At 40.8% G+C, this 18,853-nt stretch overlaps 1 protein-coding gene across 2 annotated transcripts in view; it reads left to right on the top strand.

Annotated features, from left to right (window-relative positions):
* Positions 1–18,853, top strand: part of si:ch211-257p13.3 (kinesin-like protein KIFC3) — a 42,954-nt gene that overhangs the window by 21,937 nt on the left and 2,164 nt on the right. For both annotated transcript variants that reach the window (XM_034174953.1, XM_034174952.1), the window contains 13 exons: positions 1,913–2,073; positions 6,525–6,578; positions 6,695–6,832; positions 9,041–9,238; positions 10,293–10,454; positions 14,520–14,667; positions 14,746–14,876; positions 14,963–15,074; positions 15,151–15,332; positions 17,920–18,024; positions 18,129–18,259; positions 18,350–18,470; positions 18,552–18,681. In XM_034174953.1, coding sequence (XP_034030844.1) covers positions 1,913–2,073; positions 6,525–6,578; positions 6,695–6,832; positions 9,041–9,238; positions 10,293–10,454; positions 14,520–14,667; positions 14,746–14,876; positions 14,963–15,074; positions 15,151–15,332; positions 17,920–18,024; positions 18,129–18,259; positions 18,350–18,470; positions 18,552–18,681 — 1,773 coding nt within the window. The remainder of the gene's footprint in view (positions 1–1,912; positions 2,074–6,524; positions 6,579–6,694; positions 6,833–9,040; positions 9,239–10,292; positions 10,455–14,519; positions 14,668–14,745; positions 14,877–14,962; positions 15,075–15,150; positions 15,333–17,919; positions 18,025–18,128; positions 18,260–18,349; positions 18,471–18,551; positions 18,682–18,853) is intronic.

Below are 18,853 nucleotides of genomic sequence, written 5' to 3'. Positions count from 1 at the left end.
TCCACCTCCTGTTAACACTTCCAAGTAATAAATCTTTGGAGCCGCCGCTGGAGTTCATCTTCTGCTTCCTTCGACCTTCGTATCAGCAAAGCCACCGACGCACCGCCTCTCCATCTTTGCAGCTTTTACCTTCTTTGTTTCCAGACCTCCGCCGCCTGCACTACTGCGACAAACCTGACATGATTGATTGTAAATATTACCCTAAAGTCCTGCAATGAAATCTGAAGTGAGAGGGCGTCATTAATTATTCAGGGTGAAGAAAATGATTAAAATGCTCTCAGGCACACCGCTCAGGTCTTTCTGGGTTTTGGTTGAACAATGCTGCATTCTGTAAAATGTAAATCTTTGCTTCTGCACTCGATGAAGGTGATGTAAAAGTTTCCCCGGAAATGTCAGAGTGGAAACATGCCAGCTGTAATTTTAAGTTTCCTTCTATCCATTTGTTATACCTGCTTACTCCAATTAAGGGTCACAGGGGGCTGGAGGCTTTTAAGTTTAATATAGTTAATAGCTTAACCCTTTAATGTCCTCACATGTTTCAGTAAAATGTAGTAGATATTATGTATGTAGAGATATATGGAATATCTCTATTCCATCTATTCCAGTAATAAATGGAATAGTTTTGACTGTGTTGAATGTTTGGTCTCCAAAGTAAAGGTTAAACAATGTCAGTGTTCATTGGATTCTATGACATGTGACATAGTATGTTACCCTGTAACATGATAACTAAGCATGACAGATGATCCAGACTATTCCTTTTTAACACCCTATTAACTCAAGTAATAATTTGCATCACTTGATACCAAAATTGGAGCAACTTTAACTTTTGACCCCTATACAAACTGAAATTGACCTTTGCCACCATTCTTGCTGTTTTTACCCCATAACTCCATAACATTCAGTCACAGATAGTTCAAACTATAACTTTTTGGAATCTCTGTGATCAGACAAATAATGTGGTTTAGTTTTCAATATGATTGGAGCATTTTTTAATTTTGACCCTTGTGTAATTCTTCCATTGACCCCTACCTGGCCGCCTATTGAGCATTCAAGTAGACACCCTGCCTTTTCAAAATTGTAATGTCTAAGGTGTATTTGTGCCAAATGTGGTGCTTGCATCACCATTTGAAAGATTTTTTTCAGTTATCCAGTGCACTAAAGCGCAAGTGCACATGTGTGAGGTTTACTGATGACCTGTGACCTGACCCATTTGCTTGATGCACATTCCAAGGCGTGCATGCTAACATCCCTAAGATGTCTTGTAAATCACCTCAGAGGTGTTATCTGGTTGCAAAAACAGCAGTTTTAGATTTAGAAGTGTTTATTTCTTGCTAATATTTACGAAATATATAACATATGATATGTATACAGAAATAATCTATTTGGGGAAAACTTTCCACCACTTTTTTTATTTTGTTGGCATGAGCAGCCAAATGACATCATGCCTTTCTTTACTTCAGCTGGCAGTCACCGTGCCCTTCCCAGCATACCTCGCACAGATCAGGGGAAGCCCCCATGTGACTGAAATTCTCCCCTTCAGGGGTCAAAACTCTGAACTGTTTCCAGACAGCATGAACTTTGATCCTATTGAGTATATCCTATTATGAATCCCTTATTTAAATGCTCAGGAAAAAATTATACTGGTGCCAAAGAAAATTATTTTTCTGGCTTAAATCTTAAAAAATAAAATAAAATAAAAAAAAATCCAAAGGCTGCACAGCTTTAAGCACTCATGCAGAGTGTGGGACTGGTCCAACTGAAGAAGCCTGCAGTCATATTGAAAGGATGTCAAATCATGCAGACTGGTAATATTTTTGAATCACTTGATGTGATATGGATCCAAGTAAATAGTTTATTTGCTTTCACAGAGTGATTATGATGATGATAGTGTGGCTTTTTAAATTTCTTCCAGGTGCGTCCTGTAGAGATGCCGGGGTTCACAGGCTAGTGGAGTCACTGTCCAGCCTGCAGGGCGAGAGGAGTAAACTGAGAGGAGAACTCCGTCTGCTGCACTCCCAGCTGGAGCAGAAAGAAAGAGACCGACACTCCCACGTGCAGGCTTTTCAACAGCAGGTGTGATGCCCTCTATTCCAACATGATACTCATCATGCTGAATTGTATTAAAAATGCAGATGATACAGCTATTATAGAGACATTTACTTACAAAATGCCTTTATAATTTGAATTATAGTTTGTGTTGCTTTATTTTATGCCATTATGTATTTGGTAAGAGAAGGTGTCACTAATGTTACATGGTGAAGACGACAACAAATTTGATGAATTTTTCATTGTCACATTAGACCATAGGTGGTTTTAGGATTTTAGGATTTGGCTTGATGTGGCTGTAGCGCCCCCCCTCCCCCCCCCCACACACACACACAGTCACAAAGAATTACAGTAATTTTCATAACCCCAATCCAAATCTGAAGTTTGTCATTTAAAAATTTGCTTTCACCACGTTTCTCACTGCCACCACCAGTTTTGTGATGAACTCAGTCTTATAGCGCCCCCCACATTCTCCCTGCTAACTTTCTTCCCCTATACCAGTCCTTCTCAAATAGTGGGGCGTGCTCCCCCAAGGGGGTGCGGTGCGATGCCAGGTGGGACGCGTGTGACCTCGGGGAACATGCTTTTTTCCCCTGTACTACAAAACACTGTAATTGCACATTCACTACAGTAGGTGGCAGTGGTGCTCTCATTGTCAAAGTGTGCGCAGGGAGTATTGAGGTCTCTACTTGAGGTGGGCGATACCGGGAATTTTGGTATTGATCCGATACCAAGTAAATACAGGCCCGGTATTGCCGATATCGATACCGATACCTTTTCATATTTAAGCTTCATAGATCCAAAGGATCCAAAAGACCTAGGATAGAATTTCGCCAAACACTATACGTGACAACAAAATACTTTATTATCACAGTCAACATTTTGTTTAATAAAATATCACTCAACACAACTTAAAATCTCCTGAGGTAGAGGGCTGACAAACCACAATACAAGGGTGCACTGCTCCGTGTTGTGTGACACAGCGCAGTGCTGGTCTTACAGACAGAGAGTAGACTTTGATGAATCTGCGTGCGCAGCAGTCAGTGTGTGTGGGAGAGAAAAAAAGCTTGAGTATCGATCTTTTTACATGAGGATCGTTCAATATCAATACCAGCGTTGGTATCGATATTATGGATTAAGTTCAATTTCTTTTCATTATATAGCACCAAATCACAACAGAGTTGCCTCAAAGTACTTCACACAGGTAAGGTCTAACCTTACCAACCCCCAGAGCAACAGTGGTAAGGAAAAATTCCCTCTGAGGAAGAAACCTCAAGCAGACCAGACTCAAAGGGGTGACCCTCTGCTTGGGTCATGCTACAAACATAAATTACAGAACAATTCACAGAACAATTCACGGACGAATATACAAGAAATGCTATTGGCGCACAAGACAGGAGGATCGCGAACATGAATACAACTCCCATCTCTGGATGGAGCTGCACCTTAAACAGAGAGAAAAAACAGAATCAGGCATCAGAAAGACAAAAAATACTGTATAATTTGCCAGCATTAAACAACAAGAAAAACAGAGAAATACTAAGGTGATCGCCGGCCACTAGCCCTAAACTTCACTTAAAGACCCAGAATTTAGGTAAAGTTGAGGCCGCAGCCCGTTCCAATTACTAATAAATGAATTGAAAGAGTAAAAAGTGTAAAACAAAACTGTACCAGTATGCTAGCCATAGGAAAATAAGTGCGTCTTAAGTCTGGACTTGAAAGTCTCCACAGAATCTGACTGTTTTACTGACGCAGGGAGATCATTCCACAGAACAGGGGCACGATAAGAGAAAGCTCTGTGACCCGCAGACTTCTTATTCACCTTAGGGACACAAAGTAGTCCTGCACCCCGAGAACGTAAAGCCTGGGCCGGTACGTAAGGTTTAATTAGGTCAGCTAGGTAGGGAGGTGCCAGTCCATGAATAATTTTATAGGTTAGTAGCAGAACCTTAAAATCTGATCTCACTGGGACAGGAAGCCAGTGAAGGGATGCCAAAATGGGTGTAATGTTTTCAAACTTTCTGCTTCATGTCAAAAGTCTGGCTGCAGCATTCTGAACCAATTGGAGAGCCCTAATGCTAGACTGCGGTAAACCAGAAAATAGAACATTGCAGTAGTCCAATCTAGAAGAGATAAATGCATGGATCAGGGTCTCAGCATCAGCCATAGACAGGATGGGACGAATCTTCGCTATATTTCACAGGTGGAAGAAAGCAGTCCTAGTAATATTTCTAATGTGGAGGCCAAAGGACAATGAAGGATCAAAAATTACCCCAAGGTTCCTCACTTTGTCATGTGTCAAAATGACACACAAGCCTAGGCTGAGTGTTAACTGGTCAAATTGATGCCGATGTCTCACTGGACCAAGAACCATCATTTCAGTCTTTTCAGAGTTTAAAAGTAGGAAGTTTCTAGACACCCAACTTCTCACTGCTGCAAGGCAATCTTCTAAGGATTTTATGTGAACGAGATTTCCAGCAGTTATCGGCATATATAACTGAGTATCAACTGCATAGCAGTGAAAGGTAATCCCAAAACGCCGCAATATGTGCCCAAGGGGTGCTATATAAAGGGAGAAAAGCAGGGGGCCTAAGACAGACCCCTGTGGAACCCCAAATTTCATGTCACTAAGGTTAGAGGTAGTGTTACTGTACAAAACATAGTGAGAACGACTGGTCAAGTATGACGTCAGCCATGCAAGGACACTCCCAGTAATCCCAAAATGATTTTCCAGCCTATCAAGTAGAATATGATGATCCACTGTATCAAATGCAGCACTGAGATCTAACAGCAACAGAACCGTAGTGGTGTCCGAATCCATTGCAAGTAGAAGATCATTCACCACTTTAGTGAGAGCTGTCTCTGTGGAATATTTTCTAAAAGCAGACTGCAGTGGCTCAAAGAGATTATTCTCAGTAAGATAGTCTACGAGCTGCCGTGACACCACTTTTTCCAGAATTTTAGAGAAAAATGATAGATTTGATATCGGCCGATAGTTTGTCAATACACTAGGGTCAAGATTAGGTTTCTTAATGGTTTAATCACTGCAGATTTGAAACATTTAGGAACAGATCCAGAAGTTAGATTAATCATTTCCAGCACAGTCAGCCCAAGAGTGGACCACAGGTCCTTAAACAGTTTTGTTGGTATAGGATCAAATAAACAGGTTGTGCTTTTTGTTGACATTACGAGTTTTGTCAGCATGCCTAGTGAGATACTATCAAATTCTGTAAATCTAGGTAATACCTCAGTAGTGGTGCCCACATCAATAGCAGGGTGTAGTGACTGGGTTAAGGTATGCTGGGATGTGTTTAACCTGATGTCTTCTATTTTCTTCCCAAAGTAATCCAGGAAATCTTGTGCTGTAAAAGGAGAGCGAACTACAGGTGGTTGTCCATGCAAAAGTGTTGCCACCGTGTTGAGTTATGCTTGTTTTTGTTGAACAAATCAGATTCACAGATTCTGTGAAATGGATATTAGGATCAATCCGCCCACCTCTAGTCTCTAGCATAATGGAACGCAGGTTTTTTTGCACTACGGTGGGAGATGAGGAAAGACCGCTGTGTCTTAAAATGTTGGCAGCAAACAGATAAGCCACTTGAGTTTTTTTCAGCGAAAACGTGCCGAAAATTGCCAGCAGTCATCCCGCTTTGTGAGTGCTGCTTCAGTAAACCAGCCAGCACCGTTAGCATCATAGCACCGTAGCAGAGGAGCTGAGCAGCAGTAGACACGGTCTCTGTCACGGTGGATGATGCAAGTGCTGCAAAAATAAAAACTGATTTAAAAAAAAATAATAAAAATCACAAAGAAAATCAGAAAAAAATCAGCACAAATTGTTTTATTCGTTTTTGTTTTGTCTGTTAAAGTGGTTTATATATTGTGCTCCTAATAATAAGAATCATAATAATAATAAAGATGTTTAAATGATTGCTGTTATTTCAATATACAATATATGCGATACGCATTATATGTGTGAATTAATATGTAAATGGACTGCATTTATATAGCGCTTTCCATCTGCATCAGACGCTCAAAACGCTTTACAATTATGCCTCACATTCACCCCAATGTCAGGGTGCTGCTATACAAGGCGCTCACTACACACCGGGAGCAACTAGGGGATTAAAGACCTTGCCCAAGGGCCCTTAGTGATTTTCCAGTCAGGTGGGGGTTTGAATCCAGGATCTTCTGGTCTCAAGCCCAACACCATAACCACTAGACCATCACCTCCCTCCAATATGTATGCAGTGGGTACTCGAAATTTACTTTAAAATGCACATTTACTCCAAATTCTGTCTTCACACCATTTAAGTTACCTTTGCACATAACTCCACCAAGAAAAAGAAGTTTCAGCCGCCACTACATTAGACTAGAAATGATGGAAAAAAAAAAAAAAAAAAAAATGGTCGGCATAGGTTTTGTTTGTTTGTTTTCGCCCTCAAGTAAAGAAAGTGTAAACTTGTCTCATTTCTTCCCAGATTGATGATCTTAAGAGCTGTGTGGAGGAGCTGTTGAAACTGAGAACTGCCACTGTAAGTGCTGGAAACACACACTTCTTCCTGTCATCATCAGCACAGCAGTCACTCAGTATTCTCACACCCACTGCGAGAAAAAAAACATTTCATAACCTTTCCTAAATGTTTCTCAGGGTGCCACAGACTCAGAGAAACGGGTGCTGTGTCTGACGACGGAGAACAAGAGCCTGAAGCAGAGTTTGAGCATTACACAAAACCTCCTGCAGCAGCTCTCAACCATCCCATCCCAGTCGAGCACAATGCTGATGAAGGTGAGACTTAATTTGCTGAGAATATTCACTCACATAGTCACACATAGAAGTATGTGAGGCATGATGTTGTCATATGTGCATGTCAGCAGATTCTCATAAATACATTCGACAACAGTGCACACATGCACTTTATACTTACACAATAGGTAACCTCAGAATTGTTCTGGAGTGGATTATAAACTCGCCTGGTGCATATTAATTAGAATGAAACTGTTTTTCTTGGGAATACAATAATTTGCTAACAATGCAGAGAAAACACTTGATACTTATACCTTGAGTGCCTCCAACCACATAAATGAACTACAGCATCGCGCTCAAAAAGCACAAACCTCCACCAACACTAGTTTCCAATTCCACAAATTTTCACCTTGGAAAACAATTTCAAGGTCAAAGTCCTGATAGAAGTGGATTTTCATAAGCTAAAATATAATACAAAATGTAGATCAAAGGGCTTTTCAATGTTAAAACGATTAGCCGCTACGGATCAAAATCAGTCTATTCATTGAGAGTGCCAGTTTGCACCTCAGTGTCATAGATGTGATTGTAGCACTTTTTTAAAAATATATTTATTGCTTTCCATTTTTCACATAGAACAATATAAACACAACATGCTCAGCAAAACAATCCCTGAAAAAATATGAAAATAATTACAATAATTTGAGAGTGGGGGCTTATATCTTTACATTAGAAATGCACAGGACAAAATGGTGAATATGTGTCCTTCATTATAGTCCAAAAAAGGGTTTCCATGTACTGTAAAAAGTGTCAATCTTAGAATGGACCAGTCAAGTAAAAAAAACAAAAAAAAAAATCAAGTGGGATGTACTCCAATAAAAACTTTCTCCATCCGGTGACAGTAGGTAACTTATTGGAAATCCATTGTAACAAAATGTTCTTCCAGGAGCAAAACGTACAATTTACTGTTATATTTGTTGTTAATCTGCTGATTTGGGTTAATCTTGTGTTAATCTTGATAATTTTTCTGATTTCGATTAAGATATCTGGATGTTGGTGCATGACCAAAGACAGTGTGTAAGGCTGCCTTCATGTACTTTGCATTTAGGACACAGTGAAGAAGAGTCTGGTTTAAATTTAGACACTCGATTTGGGGCCAAATGAGCTCTATGCAGTCATTTAAGTTGCAAAGACCACAAGCGATTACAAATTGAATTTTTCTTTGGCAGTGTTCCAAATACTGCTCAATTGAAGCACTTTTGATTGAGATATAATGCAAAATGTGCATCAAATGGGCTTTTCAATATTAAATTCAAATATCCACAAAATCCACAATCCAGATCAGATCTGGATCAACTTCATCAGGTGATAGTGAGAGTGATTGGGGCATGTTTAGATATAATGTCAAATATATATTAAATTGTGGTTTCAATGTTCAATTTGAATTGTAATCTGTAATCTGGATCAGACCTGGATCAGACTTTGTCAGTTGATAAAGGATACCATCCTACATAACGCTCCCAAATATGAAAGAAATTTGATCTTTTTTGTCATTCACTGTTAAAGATAGGGATTTTTCCTGATTTTGACCTATGACCTCAAAAATTGAACTGGTTCTTGCCTATCAGGATGTGAATCTTAAGTAAAAATCTCATCATATGAAAAATTCTTCACAAACAAGCAAACAGGGGCAAGAAATGACCTCCTCCAACTGTGTTGGCGGAGGTAAAAATTAGGGTTATTTCTTTCATATATTTGAATAATAATGAGAATGAATTCACTTTTCTTGTGAATACAACTCCCTCCTCTGTGGTTTCATTTTAGGGCTTGTACCATTGGAGAGTTTTTCTTTTCTTTTTTTTTTAACGTGTTACGTGATGGAACGTTAGGAATAGTGAGTTAAAAAAACACCCCGTCACAAAAATTTGACTCATTTCGTCACAGGAGCACAAAACAAACAAACAAACAAACAAAAAAAATGTGAGACTGGGCTGCTAGGAGACACTTGACACTTAACCATACTCTGCAGAGTCGATGAACTCATTGCAATTCAGTATTATTTGGCATATTTATTTGCTTATTTGTGTAGGTTTTATTAAAACAGCCTATATTTCATATAAGAGAGATGACAAGAAACAGAGACTTCATACTCAAACTGTATATACTGTGTTGACACGGATGTGTATTTGGGTGTATTATTTAGGTTGCTGATGTGCAAACACAGCTTATTGTTGTTTTGGCACCCCTTTGTAGGAGAATGAGAACCTCCAGAGCAGAGTGCAGCAGTTGGAGTTCTCCCTGCAGCAGCGAGCTGAGCAGCTGTCACAGCTGGAGAGACAGAGTGAACAAAGTGAGTGGAGGACAGGAGAGGAGCTGAGGAAACGAGAGGACAGACTGAGAGATCTGCAGCTGGAGCTGGACACGGAGAGAAGCAGAGAACCTGTGGTGAAGGTATTTCCTCAGTCCAAACAGGTGTGATTGTTGCAGATTAATGTCTGAGTGCGAAACATATTTAATATAAAGTACATATGAAATTAAAAAAATGAATATTTGACCCACATTCAAGGAGGTGTTGAGGTGCATTTGCAGCCGTCGGACAGCATTCTGAGTGCAGGCCAGTCCAAACAGTCAGACACAGTCATGCGGGTGCCCCGAGTGTTTTGCTCATGTCCAAAACATTTGTGGTGCAGTCGAAGTGGAAAAATAGCAAACGGCAGTCTGACGTCTGACCTCATTCTGTCTGCAATCTAAACAGTCGGACGGCGTGAAAACGGCATTTGTGACATTCTGATCTCCTTCGGGGAGATGCTCGGCATGTGTTGGCCACGTCGAATCCTGGCTGAATGTCCCGAATGCACCACGAGTGCTGCTGGAATATATTCTGCCAAATTGCAGTCGTACTCGTAAGTGCATTCTTATTCTTCTTACAGCATTCTGGCAGCTGCACAGGTACTATTACTCTGTTTCACCTACATTTGTACTGCATTCAGAGGCTCATGCGCACTGCATGTGCACGAATCAGTCAGGGCGGGTCGGAGTGCAGTCTGGGTCTTTGGATGGCCGTCGTCCGTAATTCTTATTCCCTCCCAGATGTGGCACGAATTATGTTTTTTTGACACTCCGCCTGATTCAGCGTGGCTCACGCTCATTTGTACCAAGTGTGACTTTGGTGCCGATCTGGATCAAGGTGTGGCCATAAGTGTAGCTCTTCTCTTTGATCATTGACCTTGGTTATGACTAGATGCCTGGTAGGAGGTCTCTTCAGAGAATCCTTGTTTCAAATGAACAGTTATTAAAGTTGACTCATCGGGAGAGCATCACTCGCATAGTGAGGGAGCATCGTCTGCGGTATTTTAGCTGTGTGGCGTGTTTCTTTGGCCGTGAGAAAAGCCCAGGGGGTGTTCACGTTTCACCCGCCTGCCTGTGTTGGTGCCATCCAGAGCCCATTAGAGCTGGACAGAGGTGTGGACGTGTGGTTTGCGTTTCTTCTCCGCCTGTCACACAGACCGTGGAGGTGGAATCACCTGCTGTGATGAAGCAGCTGACTAAAGCCAGACAGAGGAATGAAGTGCTGTCTAACAAGCTGTCTGCTCAGAACCAACGCTACAGAAAGCTGGAGGAACAAATCAGGAAGTCTGATGAATACAGCTGCAGTCTGCAGCACAAGGTACAGAGACAAAATCTGATTTTACTTTGGATCAGTCATATGCATCTGTGCAAAATTATCACTGCACTTCATGATTTTATTTTTTTTTGGTCATGTTTATGGTTTATGGTGTGCTACTATTGGGTAAAACATTAAAATACAATAACCGTTACATGTTAACAAAACTCATGCACTGACAAAAAGATGTACAGACAAGGTGATTGTTGTGTAAAATTTCTGTTTTGCAGGGGTGTAACATTTGGCCTGATTAAATAAATTGTAGGCGTGAATGGAAAATAATCAAATCAAATCAATTTTATTTATATAGCGCCAAATCACAACAAACAGTTGCCCCAAGGCGCTTTATATTGTAAGGCAAAAGCCAAACAATAATTACAGAAAAACCCCAACGGTCAAAACGACCCCCTGTGAGCAAGCACTTGGCAACAGTGGGAAGGAAAAAACTCCCTTTTAACCGGAAGAAACCTCCAGCAGAACCAGGCTCAGGGAGGGGCAGTCTTCTGCTGGGACTGGTTGGGGCTGAGGGAGAGAACCAGGAAAAAGACATGCTGTGGAAGAGAGCAGAGATCAATCACTAATGATTAAATGCAGAGTGGTGCATACAGAGCAAAAAGAGAAAGAAACACTCAGTGCATCATGGGAACCCCCCAGCAGTCTAAGTCTATAGCAGCATAACTAAGGGATGGTTCAGGGTCACCTGATCCAGCCCTAACTATAAGCTTTAGCAAAAAGGAAAGTTTTAAGCCTAATCTTAAAAGTAGAGAGGGTGTCTGTCTCCCTGATCTGAATTGGGAGCTGGTTCCACAGGAGAGGAGCCGGAAAACTGAAGGCTCTGCCTCCCATTCTACTCTTAAAAACCCTAGGAACTACAAGTAAGCTTGCAGTCTGAGAGCGAAGCGCTGTATTGGGGTGATATGGTACTATGAGGTCCCTAAGATAAGATGGGACCTGATTATTCAAAACCTTATAAGTACGAAGAATTTTAAATTCTACAGCTGGATATTCCTATCCTCTGTCAGAAGGTACAGGAGACTTGAGATGAAGTCTTATCCACAGCCTTTGGGTTCCAGGACTTTATTAGGACATGCAAGTAACAAGTGTTTGTGTGTGTGGTTTCTGTAAAACAATAAAAGGAAAAAATAATTACAATTGAATGAATAATCATAATACAATCTAAATCTACATGTCAAACCAGCATGAAAAACACACTCAAATTCAGGCCACTCATAAGTGGTAGAATACCGCCCTCTTCTGGACAACAAAATGTACTACCCTACTAACAAAGGAATGTAGACATCTTTACTGAGGGCTCCTTATTCTGGTTGAAGACTGTATGGGCGCCACCATTATGGTCGAACGCCCCACGGCCAAATAAACACCATAACCAAACTAACACCGAGCAAACTTAACTACATCATGCAGTGCAGTATTAAACATAGCACATGTAATGACAATAATATACAGGATACTCACGTTAATATTCACGCACACACGTCACACGTTCGGAGCAACAAACTATCAATCAGTTTGCAGGTTCAACAAGGCGCAAAAGGTCTGGACAAGTCAGAGGCAAAGTAGAGAGGGTGTCTGTCTCCCTGATCTGAATTGGGAGCTGGTTCCACAGGAGAGGAGCCGGAAAACTGAAGGCTCTGCCTCCCATTCTACTCTTAAAAACCCTAGGAACTACAAGTAAGCTTGCAGTCTGAGAGCGAAGCGCTGTATTGGGGTGATATGGTACTATGAGGTCCCTAAGATAAGATGGGACCTGATTATTCAAAACCTTATAAGTACGAAGAAGAATTTTAAATTCTATTCTAGAATTAACAGGAAGCCAATGAAGAGAGGCCAATATAGGTGAAATATGCTCTCTCCTTCTAGTCCCTGTCAGTACTCTAGCTGCAGCATTTTTAATTAACTGAAGGTTTTTCAGGGAACTTTTAGGACAACCTGATAATAATGAATTACAATAGTCCAACCTAGAAGGAATAAATGCATGAATTAGTTTTTCAGCGTCACTCTGAGACACGACAAAATACACACGCACATCCATCTGCAGATGGTCTGATATACTGTGATACAGCACAGGGTTCACACAGTGTTCATTACAAAAGTTGAAATTCAGCTTATATGTTGTGTATTCATCAGCAAATCACTTTTTCTCTAATGAGCTGTATATCAATTTTCAATGTCTTCAGCTGCATTTTTTTGATGAATTTGCTGATTAAATTACTTGTGTTGGTTGCTGTCCACTACATCAAGGAAAGTGGTTAATAAATAAATAAAAATTTGTAATGTCATCAACTTAAAAAAAAAATTATATTGACAACATCTGAGGAATAATTAAGAACATTTTTATGAGCACAACAAAGCAGCCAGCAGCAAATCAGAAGGAAATTTCCACTTCATTTGTGGACTTCCACAATATAAACTAGAGCCACCGCGCTCATAGCAGGCAAAGATCCACCAGCACTAGTTTCCCATTCCACAAATTTTTACCATGAAAAAAAATTGCAACGCCAAAGTCCTGCCAGAACTGGCTTTTCATGTGTTAAAATATAATTCAAAATACAGCTCAAAAAGGATTTTCAGTGTTATTATATCAAATATCTGCTAAATCTGCAGTACGGTTCAGATGCAGATCAAACTTAATCTATTCATTGAAAGTGCCAGTTTGCACCTCATTGTCACAAATGAGAGTGATTGAGGCACTTTTGATTGAGATATAATGCAAAAGTACATCAAATGGGCTTTTCAATATTTTAATTCAAATGTCCACAAAATCCATAATCCAGATCACATCTGGATCAAACTTTGTCAGGTGATAGTGAGTGCCAGTCTGCACCTCACTTTCAAATATGAGAGTGATTTGGGCACATTTGATTAAGATATAATGTAAAATATACTTTAAATGGTGTTGTGAACGTTGTGCGTGTGTATTGACTGGCTAGTTACAGCTGGATATTCCTATCCTCTGTCAGAAGGTACAGGAGACTTGAGATGAAGTCTTATCCACAGCCTTTGGGTTCCAGGACTTTATTAGGACATGCAAGTAACAAGTGTTTGTGTGTGTGGTTTCTGTAAAACAATAAAAGGAAAAAATAATTACAATTGAATGAATAATCATAATACAATCTAAATCTACATGTCAAACCAGCATGAAAAACACACTCAAATTCAGGCCACTCATAAGTGGTAGAATACCGCCCTCTTCTGGACAACAAAATGTACTACCCTACTAACAAAGGAATGTAGACATCTTTACTGAGGGCTCCTTATTCTGGTTGAAGACTGTATGGGCGCCACCATTATGGTCGAACGCCCCACGGCCAAATAAACACCATAACCAAACTAACACCGAGCAAACTTAACAACTACATCATGCAGTGCAGTATTAAACATAGCACATGTAATGACAATAATATACAGGATACTCACGTTAATATTCACGCACACACGTCACACGTTCGGAGCAACAAACTATCAATCAGTTTGCAGGTTCAACAAGGCGCAAAAGGTCTGGACAAGTCAGAGGCAAAGTGGGATGTACCATTTTACCATAACCTGGAGTGTGGGCGGAACAGCCCAACTAGTCCAGTCACAGGGGGGTTTACAAATGGAGTTTTCAATGTTAAATTTAAATAGCCACAAAATCAGTAATCTGGATCAGATCCGGATCAAACTTTGTCAGGAGATTAAAGATCCCATCCTACATAACGCTCTCCAATATGAAAGAAATCTGATCTGAAAATTCATTCAATGGTAAAGATAGGGAGTTTTCCAATTTTCCAAGATTGTTCCTGACTTTGGCCTTTGACCTATGACTTTGAAAATAGAATCACTTCTTGCCTAACAGGATATGAATCTTCAGTTAAAAAATTCATAACAATATATGAAAAATTGTAGGATCCAGGCTGTTCAAATCATACAAACATAATGAAAACATAACTTTCTTCAACTTTGTTGGTGGCGGTAATGAAGTCATTAATGGGCTGAACCAGCACAGACTGGATCAGCCCATCTTACAGTTGGAGAACATTGTAAGATTTTTATTTTATTTTTTTTAAGATTGCAGCGTATGAGTGTGAGATCAGTGAACTAAAAGAGGAGCTTTTGAAAGAGATTGGTCACTTGGAGGCGAGGAAGGAGGAGGCTGTGAAGGCCGCTGCTACCTGCTCAGCAGAACACTTTCAGAACCTGCAGGACCAGTTCTTAAGTGAGTTACACCAAAAACATCCGTTCTTCTGCTTACACTCGATTTGGACATGCATCAATATGACGCTTGTGTCGGCAGGCTTACAGACGCGCTTGACCATGCTCCCCACGACTCTGCGATCTGTCAAGACAGACTACGCAAGCCTGAGGAGTCAGGTTCGAAACTTCTCAGACTTTTATGGAGCAGCGATCGCTGAGGCAAAGAAACAGGTAAATACGTGGACGCCGTGTTTGCTTCGAGCTTTCATATCATTAAAAACATTGTCCAGCAAGGACATTTATTTTTTTGCTATCAGATTTCAGCAGCAATCAATGAGATGTCCGAAGTCAACAAAGATCTTCTGGAGAAATACAGGAAGGAAGTTGCACTGCGCAGGAAGTACCACGAACAGCTGGTGGAGCTTAAAGGTCAAAAAAAAAAAAAAAGAGATAAAATTCACAACAGAAACTCAAGTCTTTGGTAAACTGGATGCTGTGTTTTTAGGAAACATTCGCGTGTTGTGTCGCGTGAAGCCCGTGTTGAAGGAAGACCAACACGAGGATGGTCACACTGTGGTGGTGACCTCTGACCTCAACGACGAATCCTCCCTCACTGTGCTGAACAAAGGAAAAGGTCGCATCTTTGAACTGGACAAAGTCTTCCACCCTCAAGCTACACAGGAAGAGGTTATTTTAAAAAGTTTATTTATTTTAAGTTTATCACAGTGATGGAAACCCAAAGTGTGTTCTCTCCTGATCTGAAACACACGCGTTCATCTGTAAAACATGGTTGAGGTGTTGGAATGGTTTGTGTTTGCCTGGCTGCTTCTGGAACAGGCTCGCAAATCTTGTGCACCACTCTGCCACTTTGGAGAGAAATGAATCCATATTAATCAGGAGGAACGCCATAATCAGACAGTGATGCAAAACACACCACCAACTCAAAGGAGTTTGTCAGAGACAAAAAAAAACTGTAAGGTTTTAGACTGGTTAAATCAATCATCAGACATTCAGCCCAACCCAGCATAGATTTTAACTTCTGAAGTGGAGACCTAGTGACATGAAATTTGGGGTTCCACAGGGGTCTGTCTTAGGCCCCCTGCTTTTCTCCCTTTATATAGCACCCCTTGTGCACATATTGCGGCGTTTTGGGATTACCTTTCACTGCTATGCAGATGATACTCAGTTATATAAGCCGATAACTGCTGGAAATCTCGTTCACATAAAATCCTTAGAAGATTGCCTTGCAGCAGTGAGAAGTTGGACGTCTAGAAACTGCCTACTTTTAAACTCTGAAAAGACTGAAATGATGGTTCTTGGTCCAGTGAGACTTCGGCATCAATTTGACCAGTTAACACTCAGCCTAGGCTTGTGTGTCATACATCACACTGACAAAGTGAGGAACCTTGGGGTAATTTTTGATCCTTCATTGTCCTTTGGCTTCCACATTAGAAATATTACTAGGACTGCTTTCTTCCACCTGCAAAATATAGCGAAGATTCGTCCCATCCTGTCTATGGCTGATGCTGAGACCCTGATCCATGCGTTTATCTCTTCTAGATTGGACTACTGCAATGTTCTATTTTCTGGTTTACCGCAGTCTAGCATTAGGGCTCTCCAATTGGTTCAGAATGCTGCAGCCAGACTTTTGACATGAAGCAGAAAGTTTGAAAACATTACACCTATTTTGGCATCTCTTCACTGGTTTCCTGTCCCAGTGAGGTCAGATTTGAAGATTCTCCTACTAACCTATAAAATTATTCATGGACTGGCACCTCCCTACCTAGCTGACCTAATTAAACCTTACGTACCGGCCCGGGCTTTATGATCTCAGGGTGCAGGACTACTTTGTGTCCCTAAGGTGAATAAGAAGTCTGCGGGTCACAGAGCTTTCGCTTATCGTGCCCCTGTTCTGTGGAATGGTCTCCCTGCGTCAATAAAACAATCAGATTCTGTGGAGATTTTCAAGTCCAGACTTAAGACGCACTTATTTTCCCTTTCATATGGCTAGCATACTGGTACAGTTTTGTTTTATGCTTTTTACTCTCTTAATTCATGCTATTAGTAATTGGAGCGGGCCGCGGCCTCAACTTCACCTAAATTCTGGGTCTTTTAGTGAAGTTTAGGGCTAGTGGCCGGTGATCACCTTAGTATTTCTTCTGTTTTTCTTGTTTAATGCTGGCAAATTATACAGTATTTTTTATCTTTCTGATGCCTGATTCTGCTTTTCTCTGTTTAAGGTGCAGCTCCATCGAGAGATGGGAGTTGTGTTTGTGCTGGAGACCCTCCTGTCCTGTGCACCAACAGCAATTCTTGTATATTCGTCCGTGAATTGTTCTGTGAATTATTTCTATAATTTATATTTGTAGCATGGCCCAAGCAGAGGGTCACCCCTTTGAGTCTGGTCTGCTTGAGGTTTCTTCCTCAGAGGGAGTTTTTCCTTGGTAAGGTTAGACGTTACCTGTGTGAAGCGCTTTGAGGCAACTCTGTTGTGATTTGGCGCTATATAAAGGAAAATAAATTGAAAAAAAAAATTGAAATTAGTCAAAGAAATCACCAAAACAGAAAAACACCGGAAGAGCAGACCAAAGTAACAAACCAACAATTTGGTGATGCCAACAAGTGACAGGCTTTATGTAGTTACTGCAAGCAAAAGATGATGAGCAAAATATTAAATGTTATTTTACTTTAAGAACAATCAGCTCCAAAGATGCTGTTCCATGTGTTGTTTGACACATCTAGATGTAAATACCAGGGAGTAAAAGCTGACGCTCTAAACTGTTTTCATCTTTAATCTCATAACTTCAGTGTATAGAAAATTTGCCTTGTTAGTCCCATAAGTTTGGATGATACTGTATAGAGCAGGGGTGGCCAAGTTTGGTCCTCGAGAGCCACATTCCTGACACACTTAGTTGTCTCCCTGGTCCAACACACCTGAATCCAATGAAAGGCTCATTAAAAGTCTGCTAAGGAGTCTTTCATTGGATTCAGATGTGTTGGAGCAGGGAGACAACTAAGAGCGTCAGGAATGTGGCTCTCGAGGACCGAACTTGGCCACCCCTGGTATAGAGGTACAAAAATGCCTGGCATGTTTCATTTGTAGGTATCAGTTCATAGTGTCAGTGTAGCAGTGGAAAGTTAATCCATGATTGTGCGAAAAGTAGCAATAGAGAACAGCAAAGGGCCAAGAACAAAGCCCCGGGGTACACTGTAGCAGTGTGACGTAAACAAAAAAAAAAAATCACTCAGATCTTTTTTTTTTTTGCCTTGTCAGGTTTTTCACGAGATTGAGCCTCTTGTGACATCGTGCATCGATGGGTACCATGTCTGCATATTTGCTTATGGACAGACAGGCTCAGGAAAGACTTATACTATGGAGGTATACTGCGTTCTATGGAGATACATTATTGTTTCTATAGCATCGGGAAAAACCGGCAGCAGCTAGTGTCAAAAAACATATCTCAAGTATTGTCTGATTTCCAGGGCACTGTGGAAAACCCAGGAATCAACCAACGAGCCCTCAATCAGCTCTTCAGTGAGATAGAGGACCGGAAGGATGTGTGGTCTTATACCGTCACAGTCAGCTCCGTAGAGATCTACAATGAGGTGTTAAGGTATCCCAGATGCCTAGTTAGTTGTACCTGAGAAAAAAACAAAACAAAAACATGGTTGTCTGATTATTAGAGCAACACTTTGTTTTTCAGAGATTTGTTGAGTAAAGATGGAGAGAAACTGGACATAAAGCTCAACCCGGATGGAACCGGACAACTGCACGTCCCAGGCCTCAGAGTCCTTGAAGTGAAGAGTTTTCATCACATGAAGAAGGTGAAACATGCTGATCCGCTGTAATTTCATTAAGAATTCGAGGCTGAACACCTGAAACTACGTCCTCTTGTGTTTATCAAGATTTTAGCTACAGCTCGCCGAAACAGGATTACCTTTGGTACTCAAATGAACCAACACAGTTCGCGTTCCCACGCTTTGCTCTGCGTCACCGTTGAAGGCACTGATCTGGCCACCGGCTCCAGAACCACAGGTCAGCCATACATACGCCCCCTTCGCTCTCATTTAAGAACCATCAGCTATAAGATTGTAAGTTAATTATACGTTTTTGCTTCTGTGTGTTCGTCTGTGAAGAATATAACTGTTTGTACCAAACATGGTTGAATGACTGAAAATCAGCCAGCGACATTATTTTGAGAAAAAAA

The sequence above is a fragment of the Thalassophryne amazonica genome, chromosome 7 (assembly GCF_902500255.1).
Source record: "Thalassophryne amazonica chromosome 7, fThaAma1.1, whole genome shotgun sequence".
Lineage (NCBI taxonomy): Eukaryota > Metazoa > Chordata > Actinopteri > Batrachoidiformes > Batrachoididae > Thalassophryne > Thalassophryne amazonica.
The sequence above is the reverse complement of the archived record's forward strand: the minus strand, read 5'-3'. Positions and strand labels throughout refer to the sequence as shown.